The sequence below is a fragment of the Cynocephalus volans genome, chromosome 3 (assembly GCF_027409185.1).
Source record: "Cynocephalus volans isolate mCynVol1 chromosome 3, mCynVol1.pri, whole genome shotgun sequence".
NCBI classification, from domain to species: domain Eukaryota; kingdom Metazoa; phylum Chordata; class Mammalia; order Dermoptera; family Cynocephalidae; genus Cynocephalus; species Cynocephalus volans.
The window spans coordinates 142172471-142188262 of record NC_084462.1 but is presented as its reverse complement, the minus strand read 5'-3'; the positions used below and the strand labels follow the sequence as shown (position 1 = coordinate 142188262).

Below are 15792 nucleotides of genomic sequence, written 5' to 3'. Positions count from 1 at the left end.
TTTACTTTTTTCTGATAATGCCATGCCTGACCAGAAAGATGAATCAGATACATGATGTGCCATATGGAACCTTCCTGCTCCTGTAATGATTCTCCAGCAGACACTGCTACCCATCCAGCATCACTGCCACTGCAGCCAGGGGGACCCGAACTTCCAGTTATAAGCAATGACTTCGTAGTAACTTTTTGTGACACACTAGTTTCTTAAGTCTACATATATAAGGGTACCTCAATAAGTTCATGGAAAAATGGAATTAAAAAATAATACAAATCTTTCCATGAACTTTTGAAGTACCCTCTTATATGGGAATGTCCTTCATTTTGATGCCTTACACATAGTAAGTGTTCAGTAAATCTTTTTGACTAACTTAATACATGATTAATGGTAAAGGTTATTCTAAAAGCTCTTGAATGTGACTCAATAAGGAAATAACATAGAGGTAATTTTCCAGTAGGTAATAGCTGAACACATACTGTATGCAAAGCACAGTGCCAGGGATGCAGGGATTTGAAGTATAAGATATGGTTCTCAACAAGCACACAGATAATGATAACTGACAAAAAACGCAGCAAAGCCAACAAGTGCCACATGAAAGGTCATGGCCTTGGAGTGGAGTAGAGAAAGAACGTATCGAGGAGTGGGGTAGTAGGGGAAAACTTCCTAGAGGAGGTGGGACTTCATGGAGACTTCATTTGGATTTAGGAAGGAGCAAATTAGGCTTTCAGTAGAGGGGAAGGGCTTGAGCAAAGGCACTGAAGTAGAAAATCTCATGGTATGTTTGTGAGCTTCAGCAAGTGTGTTTCGTGAGCAGTCTCAGAAATAAAACTATAATGGTAGGCTGGGACCCCATTGGAGAGGATCCTGAATTCTAAGTCAAGGGATGGGCAAACATGCCGCCAAAGCCTTTGGAATAGGAAACTGACATGGTAAAAGTGGTGTTTTAGAGAGATGAACATGTCAGCCATGTGCAGGGGTGTACAGAGTGAGGGAAGAGGTGAGGCTGGGAGCTGGAGAACACTCAGGAAACTCTCACAATAATCCCAGCAAAAGGTGATAAGGATCTAGCTGGGGAGGTAACCATGGAGTGGGAAGGAAGAGAGAAAAGTCATGTAAAAAGAATTATGGGTAATTCTGCTATCTGATATTCTAGAATAGGCAAAACTGCAGAGACAGTAAGATCAGTGGTTGCCAGGGGTTGGGGAGAGCACAATGAGTTTTTAGGGCACTGAAAATACTCTGAATGATACTATAATGGTGGATACATGTCATTACACCTTTGTTCAAACCCATAGAATGTAAGATAATAACAGTGAACCCTAATGTAAACTATGGACATTGGTTGATAAGGTGCCATTGTAGGTTCACCAATTGTAATAAATGTACCACTCCGGATGTTGATAATGGGGAGGCTATGCATGCGTCTGGTCAGCTCAGGCTGCTATAACAACATACCATAAACTGTGTGCTTATAAACAGCAGACATTAATTTCTCACAGTTCTGGAGGCTGAGAAGTCCAAGATCAAGGCACTGACAGATTCAGTGTCTGGTGAGGACCTACTTTCTTGTTTGTAAATGGCACTTTCTCTCTGTATCCTCACATGGTGGAAGGGGTGAATGAGCTCCCCTGTACCTCATTCATAAAGGCACCAATACCATTCATGAGGGTTTCTTCCTCATTATCTAATCACCCTCCAAAGGTCCCACCTCCAAATACCTTGGGTGTTAGGGTTTCAACACATGAATTTGTGAGGACACAAATATTCAAACCATAGCAGTGTGTGTGGTGGCAGGGAGTATTTGGGAAATCTCTGATACCTTCCTTTCAATTTTGCTCTGAATCTAAATCTGCTCTAAAAAAATAGTGTCTTTTTTAAAAAAAGAGTTATGGGAATTAGCAAGATAATTCTATGTAGGGGGAGGGAGCAAAGGAACTATTAAAGTGCAAATAAATTTATAGTGCAAATCTTTTTTGCTACTATTCATTGAGGAAATGTGACCAAGAACAATTAGTTTTCTCTTTTGAAATCAGAGACCAAAATTTTATTACCAAATGGTAAATAGAAGGATGTTTGGAAATAGCCCTTATTTTTGTTCCAAAGGTAATTCTTTGCATGGTGGTTGTAGCTTAGAGCTTTCTCTGTATTGAAAGTATTAAGAGTAGAATGCATCTAAATTAGGTGGGTGAATTGGAAGATGGTGATGATTGCATAACTCCCTGAATATACAAAAATGCTGGATTGCATGCTTTAAACGACTGAATTTTATGGTATGTGAATTATATCAATAAAGCTGTTATTTAAGAAAAGCAATGAAAAGTCTAGGATTTTAAGGACCTTAAGATCTAAGTAAATTATAAACAAATATTTGCTCTTCACTCCCCACAAAAAGATTGTCCCCTGAAGAAAGTGATAGAATCACATTTTCATCTTTAGACAGTGGGCCAAAAAAATCCCATACTTCCAAGTTGATCAGAACTGCTCTCACTTCATCTCAGTGCTCTGCAGCTTTATGCTTTCCAAGGCACTGCTGAGAACTCCAAATCTGTCTGGTAGGCCAGGTTTTTTCCTCTAACAGAATTTTTTGCTAAAGTGAAAACTCCCCAGGCGGTGCAAACCCTGGCTCTTCACAGGAAAAACTTGCTGAATAATTTTTTATGAAACATTAATTTTGTAATTCCAAAAGCTAAATTATTCTGGCAGACAAGGTTTCCACAAGGCAGCAAGTTGGGGAAAGAAAAAGTAATTATTTATATTCTTAACCCCCCAAGCATGTCATCAGCTTCTGCTTAGAATCTTTTGCTAGAGAAAGTAGGTTCATTATTTTTACTCTATTAGCTAATCAATAGATACAGCTAGTAAAGAATGGGCGTACCTGGATTTCTTAGCACCCACTTGTCATGTTAAATCACAGGCCTCTTGATTTCAGGAGAGTGTTTCCTAGGTGACACAGAGGCTCCTGGAGTCTTCCTGGCATCTCCATCCCTTGTAGAGGACTCTGTTGTCACAGCTTCCATACTGTGGGCCTGCTGACTTCCTATCACTCAGAAAAGATGAGTGGGAGCTTCAGGGAAGTGCCTTACAGCCTAACCTGCATGCAGGCTGCTGCTGTCCATCACCGGGCAGCCTCAAGGCAACGGAGGCTGGGAAAGGTGAAGGCAGATTAATTTCCTGGTATTGATTCTGGCCTTTAGTTCTTGAGTTTTAATATGTACCTCTCTCCCGACTGTCATTACAACAATAATTGATGCTTTTTGTTTTTGTAATTCCAAAACAAGAAGGGTAAGCCAGATGTTTCTCTAATAGAGCATTTCTACCTCTGTGCTCAGAAAACCTTTTGGTATCATCAGCATTTCTTTTCTGGCATTCTTTGTTTCTTTTTAAGAGCACCAAGGGCCGAGCCCGTGGCGCACTCGGGAGAGTGCAGCGCTGGGGGCGCGGCGACGCTCCTGCTTTGGGTTCGGATCCTATATAGGAATGGCCGGTGCACTCACTGGCTGAGTGCTGGTCACGAAAAAGACAAAAAAAAAAAAAAAAAAAGAGCACCAAGAGGGGACTTAGGGAATTATAGAGGTATCCTCTTAAACCTTACGCCCCTTATTTCAACCCTAATGTGTCTGAATGGGCTCTACCCATGAGGAAGAAAGCTCATCTGTGGACACTGAACCCTCTCCTTCCTTTGCTGTCTATTGTCTTGGTAAATTTCAACTTTTTGTGCTCAGGTTAGTCATCATCATGTTCATGGCAGGATCTATGTCAGGTGCATTACTAGAAAGTACTTAATGAACAACCACCTGCTCATGGAGCTATGCAGACAGCCATGGCTTTGTACTCTGGGAACTTTAGCATCTAGGCAGACTCCAGAGAGCAACATGAGTGTGGATTGGCTATATTAAACTCATTTTTGCCAAAACTACTCTGATAGCATGTCACTAGAGATAAAGGAATAAACTAATGGGCAGATGGTAATATGTTGCAAATGACTAGTGTCCTCACTGCAAAATAGAGCTAATAATAAAATCAACAGCTCTCATTTATTGAGTGTGTACTATGTGCCAGGCAAAGACCTAAATGTATTATCTTATTTAATTTTCCTAATAGCCCAAAAAGGTGGGAACTATTATTCCCCCTATTTTAAAGATGAATAAACCGACGCTCTAAGAGGCTAACTTGCCCATGGTCTCGCAAATGATAGTTAGTGGTAGAGCCAGAATACAAACTGCCTAAGCTGTAGGCCACCAGCTTAATGAGCTCCATTCTGTGAGGTGAGTCCGTATTAAGAACTAGAATTTTAGGACTGAAGATTCCCTTGGGAAAAGTAAAACCATCCTTAGCAAGTCATCTCTGTTATCCCATTCCTTAGTATTTCTAGAGAATTAAAAATAAAATAGAATAAAATAAAGAAAACACCTGCCCTTTTATGAGATTACTGAATTTTTCTGCCTCATGATTAATATTTCTAATTTATGACATTGGCTGATACAAAAACCTGATTTTATCAGTAAATACTGTGATTTAATGGCAATAGCTTCAGCTCATTTTCATCCTGCTTCTACTTAGCTTTTGGCTAGAAATAGTGACTTACGGATCCTTCAGTTTTTCCTAAAAATTTACATGTAAATTGAAATTTTGAAAGTCAATATGATTTTAAATGCATCCAGGTAACTGAATTTGCTGTGTTCTCCCCATGCGGTCATCTCCTGAGAGCGTATCTGTGGGTCCACATGTTGACTCTCGATGTATATCTGCCTCTGCATGAATCAGACTTCTCGATGGCCCGGGAAACACTAGACAGAATGAGAAAATCAGATATTCCAAGAAATCCTTTTGTATTTCTTTAAAAAGCAGTAATTTTTAGTCTAGACAAGGAAAGCACTTTTATTTAGTGGATTTGTATTTAACAATATAGCAATATTGGATCCTGCCCAGGGCAACTGGCTTGTGCTGTCTGCCTCAGCTCCCACATCTGCCAGCTCTGCAGGAAGCGCTGACAAAAATTAATTGGCCTTCCTGGGACTTAAGACTCAGTTCCACTTCTTAGTTCCCACAATCCCACGGGACTCTGCTCTCACATAATTCACTGTCTAGAAGGACTTTCTGTTTATAAGAGCTCTATCTGGTAGGCACCATAGAATGTATATATATATATATTTTTCAAATTCAGTAAGTTAGAACTTTGAGAATCTTTCAGGGTATTTAGCCCAATTTAAGAAAATGGGACATGACCATATTTAAGGTTTTTTTTTATTATTTAATATTTTTATGATGATTCTAACATGGTCTCATCTAAACTGTGTGGAAAAAACTTAAAAAATAAAATGTGTGATTTACACAAATGACTTTGTTCCTCTTCCTCTAGTTGGCAGAGTATGTGTAGAGTGTGGCAAAGGGGTCATTCCACTTTCATGCTGGGCTCTCTGAGCAAGACAGCGCTTGATAGAAAAAGAATTTCAAGGGTGAGAGTTCTTCCTGATTGTTGATTCTATCTGTAGTTTCTCAAATACTGCAATCTAGATTCTGTACCCTCAATTGTGACCATATATCTGGGAAGCCCCTGCTCTCTGAGGTATCACCTTGGGGAAAATTATACTGATTCTGTTTTACAAGAAAAAAAGAAGTAAAGGAAGTCTGTGAGACTACAGTGGAAGCCAGTCAACGCAAACATCATGGAAAGTTGAAAAGGACTTCTGTGGTTGTCCCATCCAACTTTCCACAAAGTGCTAGGTCCTGCCTAGAAAGATGGTGAGGCTCTCTTTCTTGTTTGAGATGCAGATCTATTCTTGTTAGATAACTCAAATTCTTAGACTGTTTTTCACATGACAGATTAAAAATATCCTCTTTGTAACTTGCATTAATTAGTGCTAATTTGTTCTCAGTAGCTGCATAGAATAAGTCCACTCATTGATTGATTGTCCCTTCATTTATATACTCGTTTTGTATTGGATGCCTACTATGTACAATATAGTGTGCCAGACATGAGCCTCAAACTCCAGGAGCTTATAGGTTAGGAGGAGATAACATGGACATATGTATATAAGTCGTACATCATACACGCCACATGAGCAGTATAAATTCAGTGCTGTAAGGAGGGAGAACAATAGGACTGAAAACTGTCGGGTTTTAAATCCTGGCTCTGCCACTTAGTGCCTTTGAGATCTTGGTGAGTTTTTTAACCTCTCTGTTCCTCAGATTCCTCATTTGTAAAATGAGGCTAATAATAGTACTGACCTTTTAGGACTGCTTTGATGATTAAATGAGTCAACATTAATGAAAAGCTTGGAACTATGTCTGATGCATAGCAACTGCTCAAATGTTAGCTACTGATACTTTTATTTTTCTGCTGCTACTTTAGTTATTTTTATATGAGTTGGCACCCTAGTCTGGAATATTCTTCTCTGTGTCTTGTTTTTATATTGTACATGCTGTGCGTGTGTTTGTGTATGTAGATGTGTATGTGATGAGTTTGTGTGCATATGTTGAGAATGTGGGATTTAATTTACAAAATTTTTGTAAGAGATAGGTAAAATCCCACTGCCCCCCCCCCCCCCCCGGCAGCATTTCAGAGCGGAGGAAAACAATGGAGGGCTGCTTTTCTGCTCACTATTAATGAATTATTTGGCTGGTTTATTAGAGAATGAAGGCCAGGTGAAAACATTCCATGGATTCAAACTTGAAAACTTGTTTTGCCCTTGGCACCACCAGTGGAAGGAAGGAATTCCCAGTGGATCACTTTGAATATCACTGGAAGGCAAAGAATGGGCAGTAGAGGAGTGAAAGATGAGGGAGACAAAATCAGGGGAGAACTGAAGAAATAAGATAGCGCACCATTAAGGTGATAGCACTTGGGGATGAGGCCCAAAACTAGGAGTACCTTTCTCTGAGGATCTGAAAAAAGAGAATGGCTGGAGCAGGAGTCCATGAAAGGGGTGACAGAAAATTTCTGTGGCCTCTCCCAGTTCTGTGAGTGTCCAAGAGCAGTTATCCCCCAGTCAGCTATCCTATTGCTGCGTTTACAAGCCCAAATTAGCCTACATTTTTTTACCTCCCCTTATAAGAGCCATGAATACTGTATATACAAAGAGGGTTTCTTTTGAAAAATACTGGGTCAGATCAAGTCACTGGGTGTTGAGGTAGTAGATGTTGAAAATCCATATTCTAGTCCTCTGGGATCTGTTCCCAACTCCCCTGGGCCTGGCCACGTCTGGGGTCTGCTGCCAGGAAAATACTAGTGCCCTAGACTATCAGGAAGAAAAGCAAAATTAACATGCCTGTGCTTCAGGGGAGGTGTCTCCACAGGCAGGGGTGGATGCTGGGTTCGGCAGGAGAGAGACCTTAAGCCAGATGCCCACTCACTGTCTGCTGCTGTTTTGATTCATAGGTGTGGCAGATGTCTCTGGCGCCATGGATCACACCTTCTCAGCAACACCAAGAGATAGGGAAAGAACGTGTTACACATCTCTGATTTCTGACATCTGTTACCCACCTCGGGAGGATTCTACATATTTCACTGGAATTCTTCAGAAGGAAAATGGCCACATCACCACCTCAGAGAGCCCTGAGGAGTTGGGTAGCCCTGGACACTCCTTACCAAATGTGCCTGCAATGGAGCCTCGTGGCTTATTTAGTTCTGATTCTGGAATAGAGATGACCCCTGCAGAATCCATTGAAGTCAACAAGATCTTAGCAGACCCCCTGGACCAGATGAAAGCAGAAGCCTATAAATACATTGACATAACCAGGCCAGAGGAGATGAACCATCAGGAACAACGTCACCCCAGGTTGGAAGATAAAGACTTGGACTGTAAGAATAAGGACATTGAAATCTCAGCAAAACCTCAAGGGGTCCCTGAACCTGACAAACCAGTTCCTGTGGAGGGAAACATCATCAAGGACCATTTATCTGAAGAGTCCACATTTGCTCCTTACATAGATGATCTCTCTGCAGAACAGCACAGCCCTCCTCTGATCAGTGCCCCTGTCAAAATCACGCTGACGGAGATTGAGCCTTCTGTTGAAACTGCTACCCAAGAGAAGACCCCCGAGAAGCAAGACATCTGTCTGAAGCCAAGTCCTGACACTGTCCCCACAGTCACCGTCTCAGAGCCTGAAGATGACAGCCCCGAATCTGTTACCCCTCCATCTTCTGGAACAGGTAAAGGCACTGCATTTCCTGCCTTGGGAAAACCCAGCATATGGAATCTGAATTCCTCAAACACTTATTAAGGAATGAAGATGTGCATTCAAAATACTTTATATATATATAGTCCCCTTAAATATTATTTAGCTTAACTGATTTAATTAACATGCAACTTTTTCAGTCTTGTGCCCTTTGTACAAAGATTGAGATCCAGGATTTCCCTTAAAGCCCTATCAGATTTGCTTTGTAAAATGTTTCTTGCTTCATTTGAGGGGGGAGGTATGGATGACATGCTGGAAACGTTTGCCTGACTGTTCACAGCACAGAGAGAGGGGCTGCCTGCTTCTAGGTTAGCTTTCCTCCCAGATATCCAGTTCTCCTGGAGGCATCTGGGAGAGCACTTTGGCTGATCTCCCCACACCAGCCGGGCCACCTTGGTCAGGGCATTAAACATTCTTGGCCCTGGCTCTAAGTCTGTACAATGAAGGGGAAGGGAGAAGGTGGGCTTCAGAATCTTCTAGGGGTGGCATAGGCAGAGAGAGGAAACCTGAACAAGGGGCACCCTTCCCTTCCCCAATCTCTGCACTGTTATTTTTATCTCTTTAGTTTATTGAAGTTCAGCATACAGTTTATTGTAGATCGGCATATAATTTTATTTTTGAAACTAAAAGATGTATTTGGTTAGAATTTTAAAAGTTTAGAGTTCATTAGTCTGTGATCTTTTTCAATTTGAACATTCTCCTACTCTGATTCAAAGCAAGATGTTAAACCACGCTTGGGCATATTCTCTCAAACACAAAGGGGGCCTCCCATGCCCTGGGTGAAAAGCCAGGTGGTAGCAGGAGCTTCATCACCCCACCCTGTCTCACCCTATCTCATGAGGAAGAAGCAGAGACAATATGTCCCTCATCTTCTCTCTAATGCCCAGGAGACATTGGGAGGAAGAGGACAGTGAGAGGTCCTTGAAGCTTCCCCTGCTTCTGGTGAAAGAGCTTCCACTGAACTTTTAAAAAGGACCTGAATCCTCAAGAGAAGTGATGGCTCTGAACCCTGATGCTGCAGTACAGGCCCAAGCGTTAGGACAGAGCAGACCCAATAAAGTCTCTCCTATTCTGTTTCCCTTAAGATTTTAGCATCAGTTATTTCCCTTCCCTGAAGTTGCCTCAGACTCATTCAGCTATAGAGCCCCAGGGGTCTTAAAGATCCACTGTACCAAGTCCCTGATTTTCAGATTCACTCATTTACTCAACAAATGCTTTTTTACACACTTTCTTTTGGTCAGTACTCTGTGAGGCACTGGTGATGCAGAAATTTAAAAAACAAAAACAAACAAATGAACAAAACAAACATCAGTCCCTGCCCTCCAGTGGGCCAGACAAGTGAGGAAACAGTCCCACTCCAGTGTGATTTGTGTTCTGAGAAAAGGAACCATAGAGTGCTGAGGAGCATCGGAGTCCAAGAGCTCCCCGGTAGAACTGAGACCAGAGGGGATTCTGATAGGAGCAGAAGGAAATAAAGAGGTGAAGGGGAGGGGTGGATTTCCAGTCGTCCCAGGAGGTGCAAGGACATGGAGGTGAGGGCACAGTGAACGTCACATAAGATGTGAAGTGAGAGTTAGGTAGTGATGACAAATAAAGACACTGAGGCTCCAGGTGGATTAGATGTGACCTGCCCCAGCTTGCAACATGAGGTAGGGACATACCTGTATCTCAAAGCCTCCTTTACTCTTTCCAGCAGTGTGCAGGAGAACCCTTCCATTATTCCATAGCATAAAGATACTTGATGCTGTACCCTTTTTTGTCACCCCCAAATCTTCCCCTTCCCCACAACCTTTAATCTACTTTTTGTCTCTATGGATTTGCTTTTTCTGGACATTTTATATCAATGGAATCATATAATATGTGGTCCTTTGTGCCTGGCTTATTTACTTAGCATAGTGTTTTCAAGGTTTAGACATGTTGTATCATGTGTTAGTATTCCTTTTTATAGCCAAATAATATTCCTTTGTAAGAATATACCACATTTTATTTCTCCATTCATCAGCTGATGGACATTGGATTGTTTCCACCTATTTTTTTTTTTTTTTTGCTATAATGAGTATTGATTTTATGAACATTCATGTATAAGATTTTGTGTGGATATATGTTTTCATTCCTTTTAGGTAGATAGATACCAAGAAGTGGAATAGCTGGGTCATATGGTTACTCTATGTTTAAACATTTGAGGAACTGCCAGACTTTTTCCAAAACAATTACACCATTTTTCATTCCCACGAGCAGTGAATGAGGGTTCCAATTTCTCCACATCCTTGTCAACACTTATTACTATCTGGCTTTTTGATTCTAGTCATCCTAGTCAGGGGGAAGTGTTATTGTGGTTTTGATTTGTATTTTTCTGATGAATAATGATTTTGAGCATATTTTCACTTGATTTTTGGCCATTGGTAAATCGTCTTTGGATAACTGTCTATTCATGTCTTTTGCCCATTTTTTAAGTTGGGTTATTTGTTTTTTTATTATTGAGTTGTAATAGTTTTTTACATGTTCTAGATACAGCCTCCTTATCAAGTTATATGATTTGCAAATATTTTCTCCTATTCTGTGCATTGTGCTTGTACTTTCTTGGTAGTGTCCTCTGAAGCAAAAAGTGTTTAATTTTGATGAAATCCTATTTGTCAATTTTTCTTTTGTTGCCTCTGTTTTTGGTGTCATCTCTAAGAAACCGTTATCTAATCCAAGGTCATGGAGATTCATTCCTATGTTTTCTTCTAGAGTTTATGGTTTTAAGCTGTTGATTGACCCACTTGAAGTAAATTTTTTATATGACATGAGGTAGGGGTCCAACTTCATACTTCTGTACGTGGTTATCCAGTTCAGTTTTTTTTCTTCTTCTTATCCTCCAAAATATAATTTGCCCATCTAATTCCCCACCTTGTTTTTAAACAATTGTAGCATGAAATACACGAAAAACACATGAAACAGCAAGATGTGTCCAAATTCAAGCCAAGTCATTTCTAGCTATTTAGGATCTGGGCAGGAAACAAGTGACACACTCAAAGGTTGTAACTGAAGAGAGTATAAAGAAGGGGCTATTTACAGTTATGTAAATGTGGTTAAGAGAACCAGCAAAGATGGTGAAGCCTGAACGTTCGGAGCCATTACCACCCCTGGACCTAAAGGAGCAAGGAGAGGGAACAGTGTTTCTGAAGCCTGCCAAGAGCTAGAGCTTCAGAAATAGCAGCAGGTATAACTATCTCAACATCTCCCTCCTCCCAGCCCTTCAGTGCTTCCTATTGGCCAAAAACAACCAGAAACCAGAGGGGAAGGGATGCTGGATAATGCCTTCTATGTAGGTCAGAGCATACATAGAACAGGGCACTGAAAAATGGGGGCAGATGGATCCAAGGGGGCAAAGAGAGAAAAACCAGTACAGTGACCTTGGCCAAGCCACTTAACCTACTATCACTGGACTCTAAGCTTCATATGTAAAGTGCCTGGCACCTAGCAGTTGCTCCACAAACGGAACTATGACTACGCTGCTACTGATAGTGCTCTGGAGGTGTAGTCCATTCCTTAATCTCCACCAGCTTCTGCTCCTTAACTACTTCTTCCTTGCTGTAGCCTACCATCCAGGAGTAAGCTGATATAACTTTTATATCTTCACACTGGTTAAAATCATATCCAAGAACTATATACACAACTTAATAAGGAACTGACTGCTATAAAAATAGAGTTTGGGATCATATAATAAATTTTTTAAACACAAATCATGTGAGAGATAATAAAGTGGTTGTTAAGTTAATAAAAACAAACAAACCCCATAGATCATATCTTCTCTGCTCAAAACCTTCCAATGACTTGTCATTTCATTCAGGATAAAAGCCCCATGAGCTCCTACATGATCTGACCCACCCCTCTCCACAAGTCTCTGACCTCTTCTCTTACTCTTCCCTGTATTCACTTCACTTAGACATAATGACCTCCTTGCAATACCTAGAAAGCATTGCTGCTCCCACCACTGGGTCTTTGCATTATCTGCACCCTCTGCTTCGCATTCTTTTCCTCCAGATATCTTCATGAATAACTTTCTCACCTCCTTCATGTTTTAAATATAGATTACCTTTTAAGTGAGTCCTGTCCTGACTCCTGTACTCAAAATTGTGAGCTCCTTCCCACCCTGTCTCAACACTAACGATTCCCTCACCCTACTTTACTTTTACCCATAGCACTTAACATCTTCTAACAAACTGTAGACTTTACTTATTTATAATGTGAGGGCACTTCAAAAAGTTCACGCAAAAATATAATTAAAAGATAATATGAATCTTTCCGTGAACTTTTTGAGGTACCCTCATATATATTTTTTATGTATTGTGTTCTTTTCCCACTAGACTATAAGCAGGGATTTTGTTACCTGTTTCCTTCACTGATATATGCAAGTGCCTATAAGAGTGCCTAAACACATAGTAGATTCTCAATAAATAACAGAAGGGGGAATGATGTATGGATAAAGAATAAAATCAATTCTTATTTAAAGAGAATTAGGAAAATCTAAAATGTTTTATCTGTTGGGGTTCTCTCACAATCCTAAAACAACAAATGACCTAGCCATAGATAGTCCACTCCTCTCACTCCCCAGTGACCTCAAAGCTTTGGAGAAATGACAACGAATTTTGCTCACAAAAGCACCAGAGATAACTGTCTAAGATATTCTGAAATAAGGCTTTGCTGTATGGCAAGGGAGAACCAAGCCCCTAAACAGTGTTGTCATGGTGATCCCAGGCCTCTCATCTAAGAAAGAAAGTTCAGCAAGATTGCCAGTGTGGCCTTCAGGCCATCTGGATAAACATGAGGCAGAAGGCAGGATGTACTCAGGGCCTGAGGGTGACTCGTTTTGTTCTTCCCAAGAGGAGGTGAAGAGAGGAAAAGGAACGGCAGTTCTTTGGAAGCCTTGTGAGATTGTGCGTTATGTATGTGCACAGACTGCTTGGTGGAACTGGCAAAAACTCTCCCTTACATTGCTCCACCTAGTTGCATTTTCCACTAAAAAAGAGTGAACATACCGATTCTTATGGGAAATGTAAAGCTCAGAAGTCACGTTGTATCCAAGGCTCCAAATGACCTATCTTTGTTTTATTAAAAGAGAAAAGACGAAGAGCAGTGGACAGGGAATAATGGACGATTTTTAGATTTGTGGGTGTTGATGGGCCCAATTAGCGAGTTATATACATCAGATCATCTGAGGAAATCTGTGAAACTGAAAAACTTCCCTGAGAGAATGAATCAGAAATTAAAACCTCTAGAATTTTTGCCTCATTGAAACAGAAAAACCATCTGAGGTTCTGTTGCTAAGAAATTGCTGGGTCATTTTTAAAATTAGCTGGATGAAGATAGATAGGTGTGCAAAACACTGATTAATTGGGCCATAGCAGTAATTAGCCTTTTCTTTCAGGTGGCCTGTCTTTCCAGCATAGCCCTGGAAACAGACTATTTTTGTGCTAATGAGATGTGTGTTTCTCAAGCAACAACAGAACATCTCCCCTAACGGAATTTTGTTTTATTTCTTCCTCTTTCTGTCCATCTGTCTGTCTCTGTGTGTGCCTCTCTGGCTCTTCTTCGTTCTGTGGGACGACAGAACCATCTGCTGCAGAATCCCAGGGGAAATGCAGCATCTCTGAGGATGAGCTGATCACCGCCATCAAAGAAGCAAAGGGCTTATCGTATGAAACCTCGGAGAGCCCACGGCCGGCGGCCCAGGCGGCCGACAGACCCGAGGCCAAGGCCCGCTGTGGGCTGCCGACCCTCCCCAGTCCCCTGGACCATGAGGCCAGCAGCGCGGAGTCGGGGGACTCCGAGATCGAGCTGGTGTCGGAGGAGCCGATGGCCGCCGAGGACGCGCTGCCCTCGGGCTACGCGAGCTTCGGCCACGTGGGCGGCCCCCCGCCTTCGCCCGCCTCGCCGTGCGTCCAGTACAGCATCCTGCGGGAGGAGCGCGAGGCCGAGCTGGACAGCGAGCTTATCATCGAGTCGTGCGACGCCTCCTCCGCCTCGGAGGAGAGCCCCAAGCGGGAGCACGACTCGCCCCCAATGAAGCCGAGCGCCCTGGACGCCATCCGGGAGGAGACGGGCGCCCGGGCCGAGGAGCGCGCGCCCTGCCGGCGGGGCCTGGCCGAGCCGGGTCGCTTCCGGCAGGAGCCCCCGGCCGCCCCCCGCGCCGGCCCCCAGCCGCTCTGTGGAGACGGAGCCCTGGCGCCCCAGGAGCCCGCCTCGCATGGGAAACCTGTGGAAGCTGCAAGCTGCGACCGAGGTCCCGAGGCCACAGAGCGCCCTGGGCCGCGAGCTCCAGGCGCCGCGCCCCCGCTGCTGTTTCTCAATAAGCAGAAAGGTAACGTGAAGGCTGCTCTGATGGAAGCAGGGTCGTCCAGTTAGTGCTGTCCCCTCGCTCCGAGGTATTCGGTACACGGGCGGTTCTGGCGCAGCCCTGGAGTCATCCCCATGCTGCTCAGACAACAGACTGGAGAACAATTCTAAGGGGGATGGGAGGAGATGAGAGAATTCAGACTCGCAGCTGGGAGGGCTGTCGGCGGCCCAAACCACGTGCTCTGGGCAGCGAGGCGCTGGCTGAACCCCAGCGTCCCCAACAATGAGCACTTTTGTGTACACTCCACCATCTCCTGAATGGAGTTCATGTGGCCCTCCTTTCATTCCAGAGCTGGGTACCCTCCCCTGGAAAGCGATGCTTTTCTTGTTACTGTCCAGCTCGCTTCCAGTTTCCCACCCCCTCGGTGATGGGGAGTGGCTACCCTCCCTCCAGGTGCTGGAACCCACCATGAGCACGGTCCATTTTGCCAGCCAAACGAGTTTCTTAAATGGGCCTAGTGGAGCTCAGCTCCGACCTTCCTCTTACCCAAGGAGCAAGGAATTTGGATTTTGATAAGGTTTTTGTGTCCCAGCTAATTAGGAAATACAGGAACCGAAGTTGGTTTTAGAGTTTCTCTTGTCTCTAAGCAAGAGCTAAGGACTTAATTTTTAAAGTCGATTATAACTTAGAATGATTTTAATTTCGTCATTATGTTGTCTCTATGAAAAATCTTGAGGTGAGGTCTTCAAATGCAAGAAAAATGGAAGTCATTTTTCTATTATCCAGGCACTATTTGAGGGCACTTCAAAAAGTCTGTGGAAAAATAGAATTAAAAGGTAATCGAATCTTTCCATCAACTTTTTTTTTTTTTTTTTTTTTTTGTCTTTTTCGTGACCGGCACTCAGCCAGTGAGTGCACCGGCCAGTCCTATATAGGATCTGAACCCGGCAGGAGCGTAGCTGCACTCCCAGCGCCACACTCTCCCGAGTGCGTCACGGGCTCGGCCCTTTCCATCAACTTTTTGAAGTACACTTGTGTGCGTAGAGGAGATTCTTACTCCCAAGTCATCTACCATACCTGACTGCAGTTGCATTATGGAATTCAGGAAAGGAATCAGAGTCATAGGAGTAAAGGAGGCCCTGTTCATTCTATTTTTGTTAATGCATTACATAGTGTGGAGATAGAGGACATATTTTACCCAGCTCCTGGGAACACCCAGGTAGAACTTTAAACATACCCTGAAAGCACAACTTTATTCAAGATCCCCTCTAGCCCATTCCTTCTGCTTTTTGTTTCTC

At 42.8% G+C, this 15792-nt stretch overlaps 1 protein-coding gene across 1 annotated transcript in view; it reads left to right on the top strand.

Moving 5' to 3' along the window:
- The window catches only part of RTN1 (reticulon 1), a 214036-nt gene that overhangs the window by 102890 nt on the left and 95354 nt on the right, over positions 1–15792 (top strand). Inside the window, exons 2-3 of the mRNA XM_063090009.1 lie at positions 7376–8149; positions 13769–14518. Of these exons, the coding sequence (XP_062946079.1) occupies positions 7376–8149; positions 13769–14518 (1524 nt within the window). The remainder of the gene's footprint in view (positions 1–7375; positions 8150–13768; positions 14519–15792) is intronic.